This window comes from Pithys albifrons, chromosome 3 (genome assembly GCF_047495875.1).
Source record: "Pithys albifrons albifrons isolate INPA30051 chromosome 3, PitAlb_v1, whole genome shotgun sequence".
NCBI lineage: Eukaryota > Metazoa > Chordata > Aves > Passeriformes > Thamnophilidae > Pithys > Pithys albifrons.
Genome location: NC_092460.1, coordinates 53,418,239 through 53,441,774, shown reverse-complemented (window position 1 = coordinate 53,441,774; position 23,536 = coordinate 53,418,239). Strand labels below are relative to the sequence as shown.

General features: G+C 38.2%; 1 protein-coding gene across 5 annotated transcripts in view; it reads left to right on the top strand.

Moving 5' to 3' along the window:
• NR1H4 (nuclear receptor subfamily 1 group H member 4) overlaps positions 1 to 23,536 on the top strand; it is a 46,456-nt gene that overhangs the window by 2,916 nt on the left and 20,004 nt on the right. For 2 of the 5 annotated variants that reach the window (XM_071552005.1, XM_071552000.1), the window contains exons 1-5: positions 5,780 to 5,922; positions 9,122 to 9,215; positions 9,591 to 9,670; positions 11,742 to 11,881; positions 20,385 to 20,747. In XM_071552005.1, the coding sequence (XP_071408106.1) occupies positions 11,797 to 11,881; positions 20,385 to 20,747 (448 nt within the window). In that variant the 5' untranslated portion in view covers positions 5,780 to 5,922; positions 9,122 to 9,215; positions 9,591 to 9,670; positions 11,742 to 11,796. Of the gene's footprint in view, positions 1 to 5,779; positions 5,923 to 9,121; positions 9,216 to 9,590; positions 9,671 to 11,741; positions 11,882 to 20,384; positions 20,748 to 23,536 lie in introns of those variants that run through there. The other 3 variants (XM_071552001.1, XM_071552003.1, XM_071552004.1) reach the window with 3 other exon arrangements.

Below are 23,536 nucleotides of genomic sequence, written 5' to 3'. Positions count from 1 at the left end.
TGTCTCCAGTCTTGGATCTGCTCTGCCTCCTGGAAGGACCTTGTGCTGATGCTGCAAACAGTGTGTCTCCAGGCCTGTCTCTGGCTCTACCCCTTCCTGCTGCTCTTGGCTGATCCTTGGATGGCTCCTCATCCTGATTCCCCATGTTGCCTTCTCCAATGTCTGTTGCTATTGGCACCCTGGCCCCAGTTGGGTACTATGGAGCTGTCCTTAGCTCTGTTTTATCTTCTCATGGAAGAGCCCTGCTTCTGCTTCTCCCTCATGTATACATGTCTGCCTTGCAGAAAGAAGAAGGCAGCTTCCTGAATGATTCCTTGTAGCAGAACCTGATGTTCCCCCTTCCTCCTGGATGTGTAGGCAGATGTAATGAGCCTTCTATCAGCTGCTGCATGTTTGATGTTCCCACTGTTCCTTGGGTGGTCCCGGACTTCTTGAGACAGGGTGGGGAGGTTCCCCTGGGCTTTGCTCTGGCTGCCTTTCGGGGGATCTGACGCCTGCTCTGCTGCTCTTCCTCTCAACAAACAATGACAGCAGACATCTTCCTGCAAGGCACAGTAGGGCCGCCTCTAGAACAATGAAGTGTAGAACTGAGGGTTTTAAAGGTTAACAGTGATTATGGCTTGCCAGAGACCATTAGCAAATGCTCCTCCTGTACCTCCAGTGGCTTCCACTATCCGTTCACCTATGTCCAGATTATGTTTCCTCTCCCATCAGTAAATGTTTTTTGCTAGCTACTTAACTATTATTTTTAAACATCTTTTTTCTTGACACTGTGAGAAAAAAGTAACAGTTTAAAAGTCTGCAGAATTAACTTATTATTTTAACCATTCAAAAACTTATCTAAAAATATTCTAGTATTTACTTATTAATAATACCTCACTTGTTACCTTTTACATTCAGTTTAAGAAAACTGCATAATAATGAAAGGACAGTGCTTTCATTTACTGGAAAAGATCAGCATTTCTTAATGATTTTATCCCTCCAAATATTTACATAAATGAAGGCTAACCCTTATTGAACTCAATCATTGACATACTGTAAAATATCAAAATGTCAAGAGAAAAAAAATTGATAGAATAAAGGATATATTTAGTCCAGGGCCTCTAGTAGAACTTATTATCAGCTAATACTGTACCAACATGTTTAACTTAAAGCTGTGATACCTCTAGGAACTTCTAACTTGTAGTCTACTAGTGGGTGGGGAAGAGCATGTAATACCAATGTCTTAATTAAAATTCAAAATAATGAGAGATAACCTAATGTGGAACAGCAGAACTTATTCCTGGAAAAACATTATGAATCTCTTGAAGTCAGCTAGAGGGAAATAAACTGAGTTCTCCCTATTGAGGCTTAGTATTTGATACTGCAGCTGATTCCACTTACACTCAGTTCTCCTCTTGCACCCAGACAGCTGTAATATGGTATCTTGATAACAACATATATGCTCTTGCCAGATTCTGTTGGGTAAAAATTAACTGTCTGCCAACAGGAAGGAATTCCCCCTCTTTGGACAGATTGTGCTGTGGTCATTTTACCCTTCATGACACTCCACTTAAAATATGTGAGTGACAGTCTGGATTTCATGGAGGAATAACACAGGTTTGTTAAATAAATTTTGCCCTATCCAGAAACTACATAATCAGAGAGCAACTTATAATGAGGAGGCTCTGATTAATGAAAGACTTACTGAATATGTAAACTAATCTTAAAAGCAGAGATATTCCTTCACTTTTGAAATGCAGGAGGAAAAGAAGGTTAAACAGACACTAAAGGTAACATACTGAAACTCTGCATTCATTCCTACCTGTTTAGAGGCAGATATATCTATTAAAATGGCTTAATTATCTTCAGATGGTAAAATTTATTGTAAGCTTGTGATAATCTTGGATATCTTTCAAGAAATGGAAAGCTTCCTTTATTCATTAGAGTCATGAATACATTTCTTGGAGTGCCTAAGAGTAAGAAATGGCTGGTCTGAGGACACAAACTATGACCTAAAGTGGTGTAAATGATGTGTATCCTCTGTGTAGCAGTAATAAATAAGGGCTGCTGAATCTGACTCTGTTCAGTGGCAACTGTTTATAGTCAAGTTGTGAACACTTTCTGAGCTGTAACTGATGGTCTGTGCTGAGGCACGGTTTGGTTCAGGTGATCTCTCAGGTGTCTGCAGCATCATTCGTTCTGGGAGCTGTGACAGTGGGGAAAAAGTTGTTCTTGAGCACAAGCAGATCTCAGTCAAGACACGTGTCCCTTGGCCTGTGAAATAAACACAGACCCCAGTCTCTCACTAGTTGTGATTGATTGGTGCAAATTGGACCTTTTGTCAGAAATGATCAGGTGTGTTCAGGGTATTGACAGCTCCAGGTGCCAGCTGGGAATACTGAGTTGGTTCAGCCAAACAAGACCTACTCCTTCTTGCAATTCTCACTCATCCCAAGGCCAGTGGAAGACACAACATTTTTCCCTTTGCATCTTGGGGAACAGAGGAATTAATCCACTGTCAGAGATCCATCTGGCTTTATCTCCTTGTCCTCAACCTCCCCACGGTAATAACTGTCTAATACAGGAAGGAAATGGCCTCAAGTTGTGCCAGGGAAGGTTTAGATTGGATTTTAGGAAAAATATCTTCACCAACAGGATTGTCAAGCATTGGTACAGCTTACCAGGGGAAGTGTTTGAGTTACTATCCCTGGAGGTATTTAGAAAATGTGTAGATGTGGCACTTACGGACGTGGTTAGTGGTGGACTTGGTAGTGCTGAGTTAACAGTTGGACTCAATGACCCTGAGGGTCTGTTCTAACCTGAGTGGTTTGATGGTTGTCAGGTGTACAAAGCTGCTGGAGTCCCAGGCAACTGGCTCTGAATAGTCAGAAAGTTTTTCATCTGTTAACAAGATTTTCTGTGTGAAGAGGAAAGGTATTGGTCATTTGTGAGTGCATTGGTTTGGGGTTTTTTTCACATGTGGTGATGCATTCATTTGGATGTGAAGAGAAGGAAACTCTCCACCTACCTTTTCTTCTTTTCCCCCATCTCCTTCTGTGCTAGATTTTCCCATCCATACTTTTGATGACAAACTACTTTATTGCCAGGATTTGTCTTGGCTTTCTATGACTGCAGCTATGGAGCTACCTTGTCAGTGATAGTATGGAATAGCAATTATTTTAGCAGAGAAAAGGTATGGTAGCAGGAGGAGGAGCAAATAAGCCATGGCACAACCTCTCATTCTTTCATGGAGTGTGGACTTTATGAAGTGGTATTTTCTAGGCAGACAGATTTCTAGCCCTGGATGTTACCTGTATGCCTGGTTTTGTTGCTGAACGTGTATTTAAAGTGATAGTGGCATGGATGTACTTTAGAACACATGCTCTTTTTCAGTTACTGAAGTAATGTTACTATTGTCTGGAGAAGTTTTAGGATGTCAGTTCATTTCCTGAAATTTTAAAAATTATAGCATGCAAACTATCTTAAAAAAGATATTCCACTTTATAAATAACTGTATTTGAACCTTCTCTCTTCTTCTACTTTCCCCAAGTTCTGTGTAGGTAGTCCTTGTAACACTACAAAAGATGTATTTAATTTTCTCTAATTCCTTTCTCTTCAATTTTCATTTATACATGAACCACAATAAATATGAACACCTGGCTTGAATCAGTAATGCCACACGTTGTTGCTACAGGCAACATCTTTTCTTTTGATCATGTGGATTCTTTCTTTGCTGTTCCCAATAATGTCTTGAAAGTATTGATTAGTGAACAAAGCACCACTTTGACACTTGACTCTTTATTATTGTAAGGAAAGGAAAAATGTTTCCATGCAACTAATTTGTTGTGAATAGGGTGGATATTAAATTCTATTTCTTTTGTGGTGAGATCTTTGCTGTCAGACAAACAGCATCCACACAGAGAAAAATGCTTATTGGGAAAGAACCTTCATTGAAAGTTGGTCTCTCTGGACTTCTAAATAGCAACAATCTCTGCCACCAGCTATCTCAGACCAGTGTTGTAGGAGGCTGAAAAAGAGATTTCAGATCTTCAAGACTAGCCATGAAACAGAAAGCTTCATGAGACATAATATGACATTTGTTGGACTTCTTGGGTCTGCTTCTGCTTTTTTGCCTGATAAGAGACAAAGCTCATCATTGGCCTCAGGATGACCGAAGAAATTATTTTTTTGGCATGTGTTTTCTAGGTGCCACTAGAGTGGACATGTATCAGATGGGATTTTGGCATATTTGGAGTTCAGGAGACCCTCTGTCTCTTGTGGTAGGGTAGTTTTGGAGGAATTATCTTTTTTGAGAGAATTTTGTCAGTTTTGCTAAGCATTAATTTGTCAAACAAAAATCTCAGTTTACAGAAGTGAGATGTCTTTCAGAGTGAGGACTGAGAGAGCCTTAGTCTTAAATGTGCTATCCACAGCAAGTGTCTGCTGGAATAGTCTGTAGGCATAAATCCCTGAAAACAGTACCTTCTTGGGAGCATTAGGGTCCTGTGACAGTCTTATGGCATCGTTCTCCCATCGATCTCTTCAGAAACCTGTCATACCATGAATGTTTGGCTGGCTGCCAGGTGAATGTGCAAAGGACAGAACATGTAAAAGAGCCTTTATTAATTGTAATTTCAAGCGAATGATAGAGAGTTTGAGTTTCCTTGGTATAAGTTTGAGGGGCGATTATACCTTTAAAAAGTATTATTCTTTTCTCTTAAAATGAGATAGAGTGGGGGAATTTTAGTTTTGGTAATTTCACTAACAGCAGCTCTCACATTTCTCCTAGAGAAGACTGTGTTTGCTGCCCAGTGCCTCTCTTTGCTCAAGTAGGAGACGCAGCCTACATCTCTGAGTATTCAGTCTTGCTCAGACAGTGCAAATATGTAGGGAAGGATAGAGAGTGTGTACTGCGTGGCATTTGTGAACTCACTTAATATGAGTGGTGCCATCAGCTGTCACCTGAGATTTGTCGTAATACCATTGCCAGATCAATTTGTCCCCACTGGATATGTTTAGCAATGCAAAACAGGGAATTATTACCCTTCCTATGTAGGTGGGATGTTGAAACAGGACAGTTTTAATCAACTTCACTTTAAATTCCTCTTCTGGGTAAGTGGGGATGTAGTAGCTCGAGGTCTCTTTTCTCGTCAGTGGCAAGAAATCAACGTTTTCAGGTGCAGCACAGCCCACCCAGAATGTGGTTTACCATCTACAAGGTACAATTTTCTTCCCCTTGTGCACAAACAGTGCATGACTCAAACAGGTTTAAAGTTAAGGGCCTCACTTTCATGTCTAAAACTTTATGGGATGAGCCCAAATAAAAATTATGCAGTTCGTTAGAGATTGTGGCAGATCCAGGAACCAAACTTTAATGCCTTCACATCCCTGTGATGCTGTAATTTATGGACTGTTCTGCTTCAATACTCAGCATAATGTTCAGTCCCCCTAAAAAGTGTAAAGAATAACAGAATTACATAGAAATCATGATATGTCTTGGAATGACATCTGGATTCTCTGAGTGGGAAAGACAAGGAGCCTGAAAATGTTATAAAAATGTACATGTGCAAGAAAGTGCTATAATCGGCAACAAGGTATTATCACCCCACTGTTTGAGTTAGCTTCCCCTCTGCACCCAATCAGAGTATTAATGAACATCTCAAATCTCTGTGCTGATGGTCAAACTGGAATTCACAACATCTTAATACAGCCCATGTTTGAGAGTTTCGCAAAGAGAGAATTGTTAATGAGTAATCCTTGTCCATTAGGGCACTGAGCCAATGAGCCCCAGCTTTGATTCACTGTGTTATCACTGCAGCCTTCTGCTAAACCTAAAACAAAACAAAACAAAAATGTTCCTCTGTGAGAATCATTAGGATACTGAACTGAGCACAGAACTGTCTTACATCCTGCCAATCTGCAGTCTTCCAGAAAAGAACAGTAAGTAATAATTCCATAAACTGTTAGCTCTTGCTGTTGTGTAGTATAAAAGCAATTTTCTCACCTGAATTATTTAGTGGGTGTTAATGGATTTTTGACCAGAATAAAATATTTTTAAAGCTCCGGTATTTTACTAAAGAATAATATAAGGAGAAGTAATTTCATCCACAAAACTGTTTCAACAGCAGGATTTCCCCTTGGGAAAAATGGTAAGGTCATGAAAAATAACAACAGTGTTGAAATTTGCCTTTAGAAAGCTGACTTCTATGTGTCAGTGGAAAAGAAAGTGTAACATTGATACTGAGGCTTTCCTGCAGTAGCACTATCTAGTTAATTATATGCATTAGCTTGAAAAATATACTTGTTTATTAACGTTTTTAGTCTTTTAGGAACAGACAGTATTTTCAATGTGATTAATGGGAGAACAGAGAACAATGTAGGAAGGGAATAGTTTAATGTAATTTTATTATATTTGTTTAATGTAATTTTTTCTTTGACAGTTTTGTGTAGAGATTCCAGGTGCACCTTCCAAAGTCCAGGACTTTAAGACTCATTTCACACAACTAGCACAAGTAAAAGGGAGTTTCAAATTTCAAGTGATTATTATTTGAATCCATTGATAGTTTTTAAGAAAATGTCATTTTATTCTAAGTGTTCCTGCTAGTCATTTATCTTCAGAAAACTATAATTGTGGTAGAACACATTTGGCTTTTGTTATTTTTATTGCTGTTGCTGATGTTACAGAGGACCTAGAGATCCCAGACTAGTTTGGGATTCCACTAGGTTAAATGTGGGTCCAAAAATGGTTAGGAATGGAGGGTTTGCAGTTTTATCAGGCGAGTCATGAAAAAGATACTGGAGAAAGGAAAATGGAGAAATGGTGTTCAGGAGATCATCCTAGGGACAGTCAGAAGCTGGTCCCACTCTTTGAAGTTACTTACCTGCCTACAGAAGTGCCATTGAAACTTCCAATAGAGTTTTAAGTTCTAGTTGGGGTTTAGATACTTGGTTTTGCTTCAAGACGAAGCTGTAAGAATGCCTTATGTTTCTTTTCTGTGTTCTCTGTCACTTTGCTATTCTGATTTTATACTCCATATGTGTAGTTGCTTGTGGTGAAATGCTTGTCAAAATGACCTAACAGCAATAGGCTCGCAACAGAGAGCACAAATCTTCCTAATGCTTTCGTGTCTCTGATACACTTTAAAACAAGCATCTAAGCAAATAAAATAGCCTCTACTGAGGTACTGCATTAAATATTGTACAAAAAGGCTATGAAACCACATCAAAAGCCTGTGAACTAGAGGGGAATCTATCGTCCCATTGATGTTAACAGGGTATCGATGGGGCCATAGATTAATGATGTTAGTGACATTTCTCTTTGAGCAATACGCAGTCAGATGTGTAAAGAATAGAACAATATTATGGGACAGATGGAAGGAAATGTACTTCACTAATATCTGTGAAAAATTTTGCAAGTGCTTTGATATATTTTCCTTTGCTGAGTAATTATAATAGATTCAGTCATTCTTCTGAGAGGAAAGCACACTTAGACTATCATGGAGCTTTTCTCATGATCAAATGTATTTTTATGTTACTTGAAAGTATGTGGCAGTGATGCTTTATTTTCAGTGAGCTCAGCTGATTTAACTATAATTATTTTCCTGAGACTTGGCTTTGCTTACACAGAAACCAGGAAAACCTTTACTATTGACCACAGCAAGGTCAGAGGTAGTGCACTGATAAAAGTCCACAATAAATCTGAAATCTGTACACCAATGCATATGTGTATACATATATATTTGTATACTCCAAGGAAAAAATATTCCATAAGAAATCTGAGTAAACATGTATACATATCTATACAGTGGATAAACAAGCTTCATGTATTACAATATACGTCAGTTAAACATAGAATATGTAAATATGCATTGATTGTCTGAAGTATGTTAAAGGTTACATGTAACAAAGGTTACCTGTACGTAATTTGGACCCCTTAACATGTGAGTAATGACAACATTCTCAAGCAGTTGGGCATATCTTTATACATACACATATCCCTTTTTCTTTGCTATACTTTTTTGGCCCATGAAACTAAAGCAGTCGAGTAAATATATTTATTTTAAAACTTGAATAAAATAATTTTTTCTAATTTATCCCATGCCTCTTATTTTCTCTTGAGGGGCTCTTATTTTGGAGAGAAATATTGATTTCCTGTGGAACTATTACCTTTATTTCAACTTTTACCTATATAATGCAGGGGGTTTTTCTTACACCTTAGAATGGAGTATCAGTCAAGTTGGCTAAGGTCGTCTAGACTCATCTTGATTGCAGTAGCTCCAAACAGTTCATATAAGAAAACAAGGGTGACATAGAAATACCTATGAATATTTATTCATAACAAAGGTGCCTTCAAATATCGAAAGCCTTCCAATATTATGTGGTTTGGTGGATAAAGGAATCTGAATTAGGAGACTGGTTATTGATCCAGTTCTCGTAGATTAATTTACTCTGGAAGCTAAGATGACACAGCTTTTTGTTACCAGTCAACAGAATTCCTCAGACTCTGTAGCTGTGGAAGGAACACCTCTGCCAAGAGTGACTGTGCACATGAACACACTTTTTTTTCCCCCAGCCATGTTGGCAGCAATTTTGGTGCCTCTGTAAGTCTGCTGGCTGTGCCTATCCCACTGGCCAGACCAATGCCTCTGCTCCGTGGGAGTTGCAGCCAGTTGGGACCACAGATGTTTAATCTCAGCAAGAGTCCAGGAGGATGAAGCTGGGAAGAGGTTAATGACAAAGTGAGCTTTGTGGAACCAGCGTTTTGGAAGGGAGACCACCCTGAGTCTGTGATGCCTTGCGGCACCGACCTATAGTGACCTATACTATCTCCCAGAATTGAAAAATGTGTGGAGTAAGAGTTGCTTAAATGCTCTATACTGTGTAACTAGTCTAGGTCTGAGAGAGAGCTGGAAATCAGTATCTACTGCTTTTAAATATGTGTGAAATTAATTCTGTGGATAAATCTAAGGCAGGTTAGATAGCTCTCAGCAGGCTGGACTCAGGAGCAAATCAAAGCAAAATGTCAATCAGTTTTTAATGAAGAGTTTGGTGATCAGGGAAATTTACAGTAGCAAAGCTACACGTAATGGAAAATGTGTTTCCTGCCTTTTTAGTGATGATTGAGTCTTGTGCCTTGCAGAAATCCCAAGAAGACAGGAGTAATCTCTTCCATGAAATCCAGTAAATGGTCTACATCAGCTGAATATATTAAAGAAAATGAAGCTTTAAAAAAGGTGGGAAGTGTAAAATCATCATGATTATCTGATTTGAACTGAATCCATCCAGAACAAAATTATTGTGGTGGGAAGGGTACATTTACAAAACCTGTAATATCCTAGAGTAGTGCAGGTTATGACAAATGTGTCCTCAAGATTTTTATTATATAAAAGGTAGTATTATTAACACCAGGGATTTTTTGTGTGTGTGTGTATCCAAAGAATAAGAGATTTGAAGAAGTCTGGCTTGGCGTCATTATATAATGATATGATAAAAAATGGAATAGCCTCAAAGGAAAAAGACCTTTACAGACATATCAAAGAGACTGTAAAAGCACAGACATTTTATAAGCATTTAAAAATATAGCTTGCCTGTTTTTAATTTATTTGCAGCACAGACTAGAAGAATGGAGGATTATATACACCTTACAAGTTAAGAAGATATGCATTGAAAGTCTGACCACATATTGACAGTAAGTACTTTTAAATGGATGTCTTCTTGGGACTGTCTTTAAAGTACTTCAATATAACTTCTACCATTCCCTAAGAAGATAAGTTCTAGGCTCTGTTTTAACGTACAGAAATTCGCAATCCCAATGTTGACATGTTAGATGTTGCAGTGTTAAGTCCTCAAATAAGGTCTGAGCAGGAAGCATGAGAAGTAGTAAGAGTGACGGAACATAGTCTTTGTGTCTGGCTGCAGGGAGAGCTAATCCTGCAAGGAACTGTAAGGGATGCACTTCCATGGCTGTAATGAAAATATTGAAAGGCTTGGACATGAGGAGAAGGTGGTGATGGCCTTTCTTCTCTTCAAGAAGAAAATTTAGAGAAATATTCACTAGCCCTCTCAAGTTGCATCATTTTGATGTTTCTCTTGCTGACCATTATAAAGGGTCCTGCCTGTGTTGCTGTCTTCTCCCATTCCAGAACACTCATAATGGGCTGTAAGTGGAATCTCATCCCAAGTGTTTTTCATAGGCAGCTTATGAGAAAACTCAGGAATTGTAGAAGCTTTGAAGCAATGTGGGCAGCCCCACCTCTTGAGTCCAGAAAATATCTTCCCTGGCAAATGTGGTAGCAAGGCAGTAAAATAATTGGAAGTAAACGTGGACCTACTGGGGTAGCTGGGCTGGTTGCCAAACCCCATTCAGGATGCAAGGAATTTTTTTGCTGTTGCAAAACTCTGTTTCTGTGCTAGATTCAAGACTGTGTTTACATGTTATTTGCCACAAGAACCCTATCTGGTCTGTGATACAAGTAGCTTTTGACATTTCTGAGTAAACTGTTTAAATTATCTGTGGGCAGACATTTAAAATGCATCTGTCTAATTAGAGGGACTTTGTTTATGTTAAGAAAGAAGTTAATGAATCCTGAGGGACAAATCTGAATATAATTACAGTGTGTGCTTGCCAGTCTCACAAGCTACTTCCCAGTCTGCTCAGCACTGGGGCCTCCTGTAGCATTCAGGTTTTTGTCAGATGACTTCATTTCTGCTTGAGAAACATGCTGAGCTCTCACTGGGAAGCGGACTGGGCTATAACTTTCAAACGCCTTCAGTTAGTGGAAATGCAGTCCTAGGGACAGTCCCATGGGAATAACACCAAATAAAGAATTAAGGTAATAAACCAAAGCAAAACAGCTTTCTGTCAACTTTATGCAGAATGCTGTTGGTGCCTGTATAAGCTCTTGAGACATCTTGTTGTTGGAGCTGTATGTTCTCCTCTTGCTGATGGTTCTGCCTCAAATGCAATCTGGAATTGCCACCTACATGAGCCAGACCTGGGCAAGGGAGCCTCTTGCACGCCTTCCTCCTGCATGAGGTGTGCTCTAGCTCTAGCTTCTGCCTAGTAGGAGGCAATGGCAGGTCTCTTGCCTCTATTTTAATAGCCTAGCATTTGGAATTGGATGAAGATGCCCTGGGTAGAGTGCCACTGTCAACCTTAGGAGAAGAAACCTGCTCCACTGACCTGCTAGGAAAGTATCTCAGTGACTGGGCACAAGCATCTCCCAACCTCTCCCACTGAGAGTTAACACAGCTGCTTGAGACCACAGAAGGGGCAGATGGTTGAGCCTGGTTATCAGAGCAAGGCTTTGCTTTCTGTATTTGCCACTATTTATCTTGTTCAGACAGTAATTACTGTAGGCAAAACCAGGAGTTAGTTGCTAGAGATTAAACTCAAGTTTCCTGGCTGTGCTCTTCTGATCTAACCATAAACTTACACTTTTTCAGTAAGTGAAAGCAATCAAGTGCTGGTAGAGTGATGAAAAAATAATGCAAACAATTGGTATTCCATGGGAGGGGGCTGGGAAGCATGCCCTCAGCACATCAGGCAATTAGTTTAAAATGAACAGCAGAAGGATGGCAAATAAAATATGCCACAAGGAAAAAAATAAGCTGGATGCAGCATTTTATTTAAAGGCTGCACTAGGTATTCTAGGTATTCAAGCCAATGTTTGTTAGAGCAAATATTGAAACAACCTCTTGAATTCTACCTCATACTAGATGCACAGTACTAAGTTATCTTTTTTGGTTATGTGTTTCAGGGTCTCCTCTCAGTCCATTTTTTAATCAGCATATTCCTCTTGAACTGAAGGATAAATGGGATCTGAAATGAATTTAATTGGACATCATCAGCTAGCCACTGCTGATGCATTCCCTCTTCCTGAAGGTCCTCATTTGTTTGGTAAGTCACCAGAATAGGTTGAAATTGCAAGCTGTCCTTTACTCAGCACCTAGAAGAAAGTGCACTGAAATTTCGAGTCAAGAACATGTGAGTGACATGCAAATCTTCTTGAATCTTCAGTACTTATGAAAGGAATAACAAACAATGGATCTGTGGTGTTAATGTAATCCTGCACACTATTGCCCTCATGACTGCTCATAGCAGACCCTGTAGTTTGTTTTTGTAACACACTTCTAGTTCTGGAAACTGTTCAGCAAAAACAGACCTTTGCAGTTGGGCCGTTTGTTGTCTTCATGCAAGTCACTTAAATCAAGCTGAGCAGATCTATTTCCAGTTAATTTGTAATAAAATTATCCTCCAATGTATTTGCATTGCCATATTATACAATTTATGAGAGTAATTTTTGTCTTAAGACTATGAAAACCTGATCCTATTAACTTCAGTGCACAAGAAAATTTATAAAGCAGGCTGAAAAATTCTCCTTGCTGCAGTTCCACTGAATTTTTCAAGCCTAAGAATGGGTTTGTAAGTGAATGAAAAATTCTTGGTCAATATTTTAAAAGCTTGGGAAAGCTGTCTTCTGATATATATGCCACTAAGACAAAAAAAAGTAGAGAATAATACATTTTTTTAGCTTTTCTGTGGCAGCAGAGTGGGTTCTTTATTGATAACATGAAACATTGAGGTCCTCACACATATTGTGAGATATGCAGAATGCTGCAACACTTCAGAAGTTTTCAGTCCAAATAAGACCAGAATTCTGGCTTTTTGAGTGCTGGAAAAAGTGAAAACATTCCAGTTTCATCTGTCTGAAACAAGAATAGTGCCTGGGGCATGGACAGACTCTGATACACAGAGCCACTCTGGCTGCAGAGCTCTTAGAAGTTAGGAGCATCTCTCAAAGTCAGAGCACTTCCAGTCTTCTGGCTCCATAGAGCTAAGCTAAAGCACTGGCACCAAGGATAAGCAGAAGCCATTCCATTGTACTGTGAGACTGTTTTTTATCCCTCTGTGTTGGGGTTGGGTGGGAGAAATATTTTGAAGTTGTTAAAAAAGTATATGCAAATAGCTAAAACTCTTCCTTGATACCTGTTAATTCTAATGTCAGGCCATGATATGCAAAGGGGAGAATGATATTTAAATCTAGGGTACCAAATTTTATGTCCAGTCATCATTTTAAAACTCCTGCTTAACTGAACTACTTCAGATTTTTATCAAGAAGATCTGCCTCCAGTATCTACTTTTTCACTGATTATTTCATTATTTTTAAAGACTAATGATCAGATAGCTTGAAAACACAAGGAAAAATGTTAATGTGTAACATATTTTCCCTCCACAGGGAAATCTTGTGAATTCTGAAGAGGGACTGAGTCTCCCATTACAGATCTTCAGAGATTAGCACAATGGAGATTTAATTCAAACTGACATTTCTGTAACGGAAAGAAATAATGTATTAAGGGGTTGAATCAGGGGCCCCATTAGGAAGGAGACACGGGACACCTGCTGTGTTTCACTTAAGCTGACTTTTGCTTTGTGGGGGGTCACTCTAATGTGATGTTGTTTTGCTTTTAGAGCTGGAAAAAAATCCCATCAGAAATAATATTCAACTGAGTTCACAGAGAGTTACTCATTGTGAAAATATAACTCTTCAAAAAGCTTGTAGGAAATGGTTTTCCTCTCAATTTTATATTTGTAAATGATTTACATATTCATTATTTTTTTACATTCAGTTTTAGTAGGAAGTGACTTGTGAACCCAAGGAAATAGGAAGCAAGCTTTTCTTTCAGATGACCCTTAGAATATACATTTCTTTTAAGACTCTTCACACATCACATCTCACAACAAGTTAAAAATTGCTGACTTACAAACATTAGCCTTTATACAAATCAGTCTCTTTTTTTCAAAGCTACATACTTTGATTCTGTTAAAAAAATCCTTGGAAATGTGTTTTCTTTTCATCATGCTTCACTCAGTCTCTGGGGAGAGTGTCCTTAGACCTTCAAAAATAAATCTAATTGCATCTCCAAACATCAGTACCAGGTTCAGGCCTTTCAAAAGAAACCATGTCAACTGTGAGTTGTTTGTGCTGTGAGCCTCATTGCCATAGTAATTCCAGGGCACTTCTACATACTTAGCCTCAAGATTTTTGATTGCAGTTAGTTTCAGAAGAGCTTAAAGGAAAAAAAAAAAAGGAGGGCGGGGGAGGTTCTACGCTTCAGTAGTTGGAAATTGTATATTTCTATTTTAACAGTATATATCTAAGGTAAAGTTTCTCTGTATGTCTTCAGAGTTAGTGTGTTCTCACTATAGGGTTTCACTTCTGTAGTTATGAGTCCCTGGATAAAGAGTCTTAGAGTGCAAATGAGGAGGAATCTGTAATCTAGTAGAAGCCGTTCCCTTCCACACTGTCTTCTTGGAAATCTGCTTCTCTTTTTCTAAATCACTACTTGGGTGATTTCAAAACATCCTAGATCTCTTTACAGAAAACATGTCTTTGAAGAAGTGGCCACAACCAGATTCATAAAATAATACAACCTCTATAGTATCGACATGCAAGATCAACTTTATCTTTCTTGCAGATCTGGTTTTCCTAGTGAGGGAAAGGGACTCTTGAAAAAAGAAAACCCAGAGGTGTGTGGGTCTCTATGGGACCTTTCCCACTGAGATTCTTCCCTTCCTTAGCCAAACTCTTTTTGATTCACAAGCCTCATTGGACTGAACAGGGCCAGTTCTGTGAACAATGGTCCAGTTTCATATACTGAACTAAGGGAAAGTGACCAACCTATCAACCCACATTTTATAACCTCTGTAATTTACGTCTGAAATCCTGGTCTCTTTTAAAATCTTTGGAAGCTTTGTAGTTCATTTTAGAGTCATGAATTTATTCTGCAGATAACAGACATAGACTGCTCTGAGTTTCTCTGCTTTGCTCCAAGTTGACTAGACACAAGCTGTGACCTAGACTGAGGGGCATTAGCAAAGCACTGTGACAAGCCTTTCTTTAAGGCTTGGCATTTCAGCTGAGACAGCAAGACTGTTGCAAAAAGGTATTTGATAACATCTTCCAATGACCTTTAAAAGTTTTTCATATTAGAGACAATATGTGTTTTAAATACCTGTATCTCCATTCTTCCAATGATCATCACTTACCCCTTTTCACAAGGGATTGAACTAATTTTCAGACAACAAAAATCTCTCCTTTGTATCTTAAATGTGGAGGGTAAGCTTATATATTTGTATGGCACCTGAATTATAAACAGTATTTGACTCAAAGTGTCATTTCCGTGATAAGTAACAGACCTTTAAAGTAATAACTCCAGTCTAATTTCTGTGAAAGCCCTTACATAGAAGATTTTAGTATGCAGGATATAAAGCGTGAAACTTCAGATACCAGAAATATGATTATTTCTAAGAACCTGGAAAGATAATTCTGTACTATTATATGCTTAGTTTGAAAGAAGATCATTTTTGGACAGCCTGAAAATATTTTCTTGTAATGTGACATTAAAATAAAACAAGAGCAGAAATGCCACCCTCATTATACATGTCCCTGCTGAGAAAGAATTTTTTTTTGATGAATAAGCTTTCTTAAAAGCTGTATAGAAATGCATAGAGAATAATATGGAAAAAAACACCTTACATGTAACAAAGGGGAAAAGAAAGCAATAGATCTAAACTTCTAAATAAAGAACAACACAATGCCATTGAAAATTGTCATAGGCATAGAACAGTGCCTTAGAGGAGCTTGAAAGGCTGACTCCTTTTAGATAAATCTGCATTTGTGTCTTGTTATGCTTTTTAAAAAATTTTTTTAAAGGTAGTAGGGTCAAGTGTCCAAACTGATTAAACAGCTTTGAGATCATAAGATATGTTAAATAACTACTTGTCTTTAGCACCATCTGGCAGATGATGCAACATCTGGCTTCATCTCTTCAGAGAGATAATTAGGCTCCTAACTGACCCCCAAATCAAAAGGAAACAAACTAACACAAATTAAAACAGAAAATCTTGTATGTATAATAATTATGAAAAGAGCAGACCCAAACAGAGTGGCAATTGGAGAAAAAATCTATAATGAGAAAGACAGATTGGATGGGGCTTTGACAACCTGTTCAAGGGGGAGGTGTCCCTACCCATTGCACAGGATTTGGAACTGGATGATCTTTAAGGTCCCTTCCCACCCAGACCTTTCTATCTTCTCATGCAGAAGTGTCCAGTGTGGTGTGAGCACTTTGGCCTTTTTTTTTTGAGAAGGCAAAATTTCTGTGCTTAACATCTGTTAATTCAGCCAGCTAAAGCATGTTTCCTATGCTGTTGGAGTGGTTCATCTATTGCACAAAAGCAACTGACCTTATCGAATATTTATTGATAAAAAATTTTGTTGTAACGAAACCATAATAGGTACAAAATTACAATGGCTAGGCAACTTGGAGGCATCCCATTACATGGTGACCAAATTTTATCCAGGTAAATCCACACTGGCAATGGACGTTGTTTCAGACATTTACAAACAAGTTTCTCTGTAATGAAGTTAATCAGTAAACTATATAACCCCTGGTCCATGTCACTCCTTTCTAATCTTGAAGAAAGTTCTCACAGTAAAGAAGGCAACAGGATACAAACAAAGCAGAATTACATAGTCTTTAGGAGGGGAAAAAAAGAAAAATAGAGAGAAAGGAAGACTGAGCACCTTAAGGAGAGTATTTTGCTTCAAGAAATGGTCAGACTGAACCCAGCCTGAGGTAGGATATTGCTGTGTTCTTACTTGGGTGTTTTTGCCACCTATTCTCCCACTCTTTCTTACAGTTGTAGGATTCTAGAAGGTTTTTTAAATGGAGCAATTTTGAAAAGACATGCAAATAATATTTTGAATTAAAGTAGGATTTTGTTAATGGCTATGTCATAGTTTCCAAGTTACTTATTCTTGAATATTTTTATTTCTTTATATTCCTTCATGAATATCAAAGGACAGCCAGAGGTTCGTATTTTAAACCTGCCTAGAATTTTATTCTCTTTAATTAACTTTATATTAGTTGAATAACTTTTACATTATTGATCCTATTTTAATTTCTGTAATATTCTGCATAAAATGACCTTTAGTCTATACATAACCTCAGTATAATTCTGAATACTGAAAACAGTTTATTTCCTACAAGGATAATTCCTTTTAATTTTACAAGTCAAATATTTTTTAAGCTTTATGTAAAATATTGACTGTAAACTTTAAAGTGACAAAACCAAAACTCTTCAAGGACTTTCAGTTGCAAGTGGAAAAAATATCTGTAAAAGAATGATCACATCCATGTGAAGGTTTCACTTTGGTTTTAGTAAGCTTTCCATATTTCTGTGAAGTGTTTTCATTGAAAATCATCTATTTGCAAAATGTAATCTGAAAGATCTGCAGGTGTAAGTAGCATCACATTTGTGTGTGCTTAAGTAGTCCTTCCTTAAAAATGCTTCCAAAAAGAAAATTAGATAAATGTTTCAAAATAATTAAGACCACAGAAACATAAAATGTCGGTGTAGTCCAGTGAGCTCAGTTCTGATTTCACTTTCATGGCTTAAACTACAGCAACTCCAATGATTTCACTGGGCTGCTTATGCTTTAGTCGCATGAGACAAGTCCATTGCAGACTTCTACTAATATGTGTCTGGAGAAAAGCTTATGTACATTCTGCTTGGCAAGATAAGGTTATTTTTGTTTTGTGATAAGAAATTATTTGGTCTAGATTCTCATGTCCAGGTCTACTTAAACTAAACCAAACCAAAAAAACCCCAATAATCCTGAAAGCTTTAAGCTAAAGTGGGAAAATCCACATAGTTACAACCTTATTATCTTTAAAATCATACTAGACTCTGAGCACTTCACAGAGTTTTAGCTGTAAGTCTGTTTTACATAAAACACAACTATATTCTCTCAGTCTCTCTCAACCCTGTTCTGTTCTTCCTTTTCCCTTACATTACTCTGAGAATGGTCTCAGTTCAGCTAAATTGTTTAACTGTGTCTGATACAGAAGGCAAAAGGTAATACAGGGTTTTGGGGGTTTTTTTCACCCCATATTTAATTTCATGCATTAAGATTCATTTTTTTTGTTTCCTTTGGAAGCCAAGTAGAATTAATGATTGTGAAGATTTTTCTAAATATATCTGTAACCCAAATGGCTCTACAGTGGTTTAAATAAACACCCAATATTGTCTTAGGATGTGCTGAAGTTCTTTAGCAGTCCTGAGTTTTTAACTAGTGCTGAGATTTTTACTGTGAAAGGAATGTTGCCTTCTCTTCTTGCTCTTTCGGAGGTCTGAGCAGTTCAGAACACTGGTATACAGCTTTCGTGAAGTTTCCTGTGGCTGGCAGAAAGTTAAAAATCAAGTTTCTTTCCTTTTGGGATTGTCCCACTTTGCTTTAGCAAACTCAATCAACTAAGTAATTACTAACTAGCATAGACTGCTCAGGTTTCCATGGTGAACAGTTGCCTTTCCAAAGAGTGACTGAATGATTATGTACCCCATAATTAACATCAGTTTTTGTACCTGAAGTACCTTGACCAATCTTAATGAGCATCAGTCTCAACAAATGGTAAATATAATTAAAGGCCTACCCATTCACTCACTAAACCTATACCAGACATCAAATCATTGTTGTTCTCACCCTTTACTTGTTTTGTCACCTCTGTGGCTGGCAGATATCAGTGACACTTTGCATTTGATGCATGAAGCTGTAAATTCACTTCCAGACTCTTTCATGGAGTCCCAGACGTCCTCTGTATGTCCATATTGTTTGTTTAAGTGTCTTGGGTTTGGGAAGTGCCTTCTGCTATTCTGCTTCTGCCAGTATAGTACTTATGGCCCTGGCCTCTTCCAAGTTCAACTGTAATTAAACTAATTGTTAGTTATAGATGGCACCATTATTCTTATTCAGTTTGTGTCACATTTTTCCAGACATACATCTTGCAGCTTATTCTGGAACTGGGATCTCAACATTTGCTGTTGCCAAACATGTGCTGTGGGCAATACAGTGACTACACAAATCCCAAATGCTTGCATGGTTTCTGCAGCTTGGTAAAGTAGGAAGGGCAGGAGGCTGCTGAGCAACAGTATGAGACCTTGAAAGTGAAAATGCAGGTGAAACAAAAAAGTTAGTTTCTGGCACTAACTGAAGTGAGACACAGCAGAGGGAAGGATTGCCTACTACAGATTTTGATTATTTTTGTCATTAAACATGCTCCCTCTTCTTAACTGCTAGCATGTCTTCATTGTTTCTGGTTCCTCAGAAATGAAGGATGGTTTCCCAGGACCAGTTTTAAGTCAGAAAAAATGTTTTGGAGTTCTTCTGAAGCACTGTTAAGTGATGGTCATCAATTAATATTAATCTAAGATTTCCTTGTAAATATTACTGTTGACTCAAATAAAAGTGGACTAGTCATCTTCCTGGAAATATGCACTGTTTTTCTCAGACTCTCTTCTTGGAACTATTAAAGGAATTGAGTCAGTGATTTCATGAAACAGAAAGCTGTGGCTCCCTCCAACAGAAAATATGAAGTAGTTTGCAAATAACTTTTAAATTCTGCTTTTCAACTGTTTGATATACGCTTGATTTTAAGTACACCATTCAGATGTTGTTGTACCTGTAGTACAGAAAAAAAAAAAGAGACTTGAGTTGTTTGCAATTTTAAACATGCAACGTAATGAGCAAAGCTAAGGCAGCCTCCAGATACTGTGTTGATCCAGGCAGGAAAGGTTGCCGCTTGTTTTACTCCTGCCAGGTCTGTTGTTGGCTCAGAGGTGACTAATGCTGGCTTACAGAGGTGCTCCCTATGAGCATCACACAACTGTACTGAGTGGCACAGGCTTGTAGGGGCTGTGGCTGCAGGGTCTGGCTGCCACTGGAAGCTGGATGGTGAGAAGGTTGAATTTCACCACTTATATTAGGAATATCTTCCCTGTTCCTTCATGGTAACTTGACTTCCATTTTTTGGGCCCTACTTGAAAGTTTATTTCATGTTCTTAGTCCTCTAATTAAGCCTCACCTTTGTAATTTTTTCCCTAGTGCAGTTTTTCTGCCATGATTTATTCATTCTGAATTCAATAGAGATTAATATGGTGTTGGAGTCTTGATATAGCTTTTCCCAATGCCATAGAATTTTTGGCATTTGTTTGGATTTCTTCTATCCTGCTGTAAGACCCTAATATGGGTTTCTATCTTCTCTGAGGTGTTGATTGCTCTTTCTGGTAAACTGAACAATTATATGATTACCTGCACAATATCTTGCAAGACTTTTTTAAAGTGAGTGCCAGTGTTGAACATTTCCACCAATGACAGAAGAGTGACTGAAAATGATTACGTTATTTTTAAAACATCTTGCAGTAGTAAGTCTGGGCTCAGATAATGTAAGCTTTATGTTTGTGCCTGGTTTTTGAGATAGATGCCTGGAAGTGGAAACTTCTCTGATAACTACAGTTTCAGGATAATAATAGAGATTGGTTTTGCATTATTATTTTCCAGGTGTCCTTTCAGAACCAATGAGTTCTCCAGTGCAAGAGGCAGATGTGTCACCTTATGCACAGTACAACAGTGTGCCATTTCCCCAAGTTCAGCCTCAGGTTTCATCGCCACCTTATTACTCCAGCCTAAGCTTCTATCCTCCACAGCATGAGGAATGGTATTCCCCCGGGATGTACGAACTCAGGAGACTACCCTCAGAGACCTTTTTCACAAGGGAGACAGAGACAATGGATATCCCTGCAGCCAAAAAGCCTAGACTGGGTCACTCTACAGGAAGAGTGAAAGGAGAAGAGCTCTGTGTGGTCTGCGGTGACAAAGCCTCTGGGTACCACTACAATGCCCTTACTTGTGAAGGATGCAAAGGTAGGATGAAATCAATTATAGAATGCAATTTAACTAATAAGCACAGTGGGTTCTGAGTACTTTTTACTTTTTTATTAATTTTATCCAAGTCATTAAGCATTTTAGAGATCTACATTTGGATCTTGTGTACTGTATTCTGTATTTTCCCCAAGAAAACTTGGCAGTGTCTTCTACCACTATCTTGTGGTTGTACAGCACAGTAGGCCAACTAATAGCTCTCAGTAAACTTAAGAAAAGCTTCTATGTGGAGCCTGTCATCCTGGCTCTGCTGTCTATGGAGGCTGTCCCTGCCATTCTCTGCCTGTGGAAGGAACCACACCCATGGAGGCATCTGGGAGTTCAGTGGTAGGCTGCCTTAGAAAGTAGCTGTAAAACCAGCCCAGGTGAAAGGAAGTAAAAGCTGTGAGCCCCTACCTGCAGTCCCCAACTCCCAAAGGATATGGTGGGTGTCTTCAGGTTTGTGAAATGAGAGGATTTCTAGTTCTAGACTTTCATCTAGGGATAGCCCCAGTCCCCAGGGAGAGTTTCTTCAGGAAACAGGTGGTATCTGTAGGATAAATATCTTGCTTCTTAAGAGAACAGTATTCACATGTTCGTATCAGCATAAGTAGGAGTTAGAAAATCGTTGCCATTATTGGAAACATGATTGCCAGATATTTTAGCAGAGAGACACAAAAGGTTATGCGAACTATTATACCTGAAGATGGTTACTCTGAGACAGAGCTGAGGTACATTACAGCCAGAAAAGTAGTGCTCCAGTATTTCATTCCATTCTCTGAATAACTGTTTCATTCTAATTTCTGTTCTGTGGATAAAGGCTAAAGTGTGGACACTACTGAAGCACCAAAATATCTTAATGTGGAATTCACTGTCACAGAGAGTGGACCTTGAACTAGTTAACCCAAATACAGTCAAGGGTCATCTAATTTATCTCAGTAATTCCAATAAAGAAGAGATGCATTTCTTTCTGATGTCCATGTGAATAGTCTCCAAGTCAAAAACTATCAAATAACTCATATGAACACTATCATTGTAAAGCAGATTAAACTCAATTTTGACATGAAGATTCCAAGTAATGATACATTTATTCTGATAGTACGATATTCCTACTGTTTATTAACTTCATTATTAAATGTCTTAGCAACTTTTTGAAGACTTAAAATTATAAACTTTGAAAGTTGTAAAGAGTGTTTTTGGGAGAGAAGTTAAAACCAACCAGGCAAATATTCAGACTGAAACCCATGCTGAGAGGAAATATGCATCCACCTCCCTACTGACTCAGTTTGAATCATGCTATGTAACCATAATTTTAGTGCTTTATTGGGATAATCTGTTTTATGTTTTTGCTCTGTTTCATGGCTGTAACATCAATTACAAAGAACAGTACCCTTGATCAAAGATAGTAAAAGTTGAGTTATTTAAAGATAAGGCATTCTGTTTCTACAATTAGCTTTAGAGGTGTTTAAAGTACTAGCTGATTCAGTAAAACAATATGCTGAGGAGTGTATTTCTGTTTGAAGGGGTGAAGCACATACTATGTTTTCTAGGCCTCAATTATTCTTGTGTATCTGTGGAACTTTTCACATGGGTATATATAACCTTCAAAGCATGGGGACCCAAATAAGGCTCAATGCAGTAGAATAACTACCTCGTGTCTGTCTCACACCCAAGTATGAGATAGCCCTTCTTTTAGGCAACAGGCTGTTAATTCATGCTCAGTGTGTGTCCAAAATAATATGCAGATCCCTTTCTGCCAGACTAGTGCTCACCTTGCAACATCCCTGCTCTATTGATGCTGTGGATGTTCTTATTCAAAGGGAGAGACATTGCACGTATTTTTATGGGATTAAATCTTCTGTGATCAATATGTTAATTTTTTAAAAAATATTACTTTCTTGGGTAATGCATTCAGCAACACCTTCCATTCTTTTTGGTTTTCTGTCTTGGGCTGAAGGAAAAATATTAAGATTTCATTTATTGTCTCTCCTAAGAATATTCATCTGAAGATACTGGTGAGAGTATACACTGCTATATATATTTTTAATACATTAGCATCAATGCAATGCATTTAATACATTAATCCATTAACAGGTAAGTATGAACTATTTCATTAATATTTTACATAACATTTACAGTACAAAGGAACAATACACTGTGCTTAAACCTGCTATTCTAAAGGCTATTTCTGAAACAACCTTTGCAGACAGACATCAAAGATGTTCGGGTATAGCTTCAATCTGTATAGTGATACTGGGTTTTAAGGGTCATTTCCAAATGTTACAGAACAAGTATGACGTAGTGTTGTGCTTCTTTTATAAAGCCACAGAATGAGTTCTGCTGAAAGTTCCCCATCTTTAAGGTCCCTTTGAGCCCAAACCATTCTAAGACTCTATGAAAAGCTAGTTGTGCATTCCCCCATTGCAGGCTTGTAGCACGAGTTTTTGCAGTATTCAAATCACTCCTGTACTGCTTGATGTCTCCCACACCAGGCTGAGAATTCTTCTTTCAAAGAAAGGCTCTGTTTTACTCTTCTCCTCACTAACACCCACCATGGGGGCATGGGGGGATGGAATGCTGGAAGATGTCTTGATAGTCTGATAAAGCAGAGCAGAAGCTTTGGTAGCACTTGTGAACTTCAAAAACTTTTAAATTTAAAACCAATCAGGCTAGCAAAAAGAGATATTTCCAAAGCTTTCATCTACATTTTTACAGCTGTCCTCTTTCAACTTTCATAATTTCCATAAGAAAAAACCAGCATCAGTAACACTGGAACAGCTCTACCGTAATTA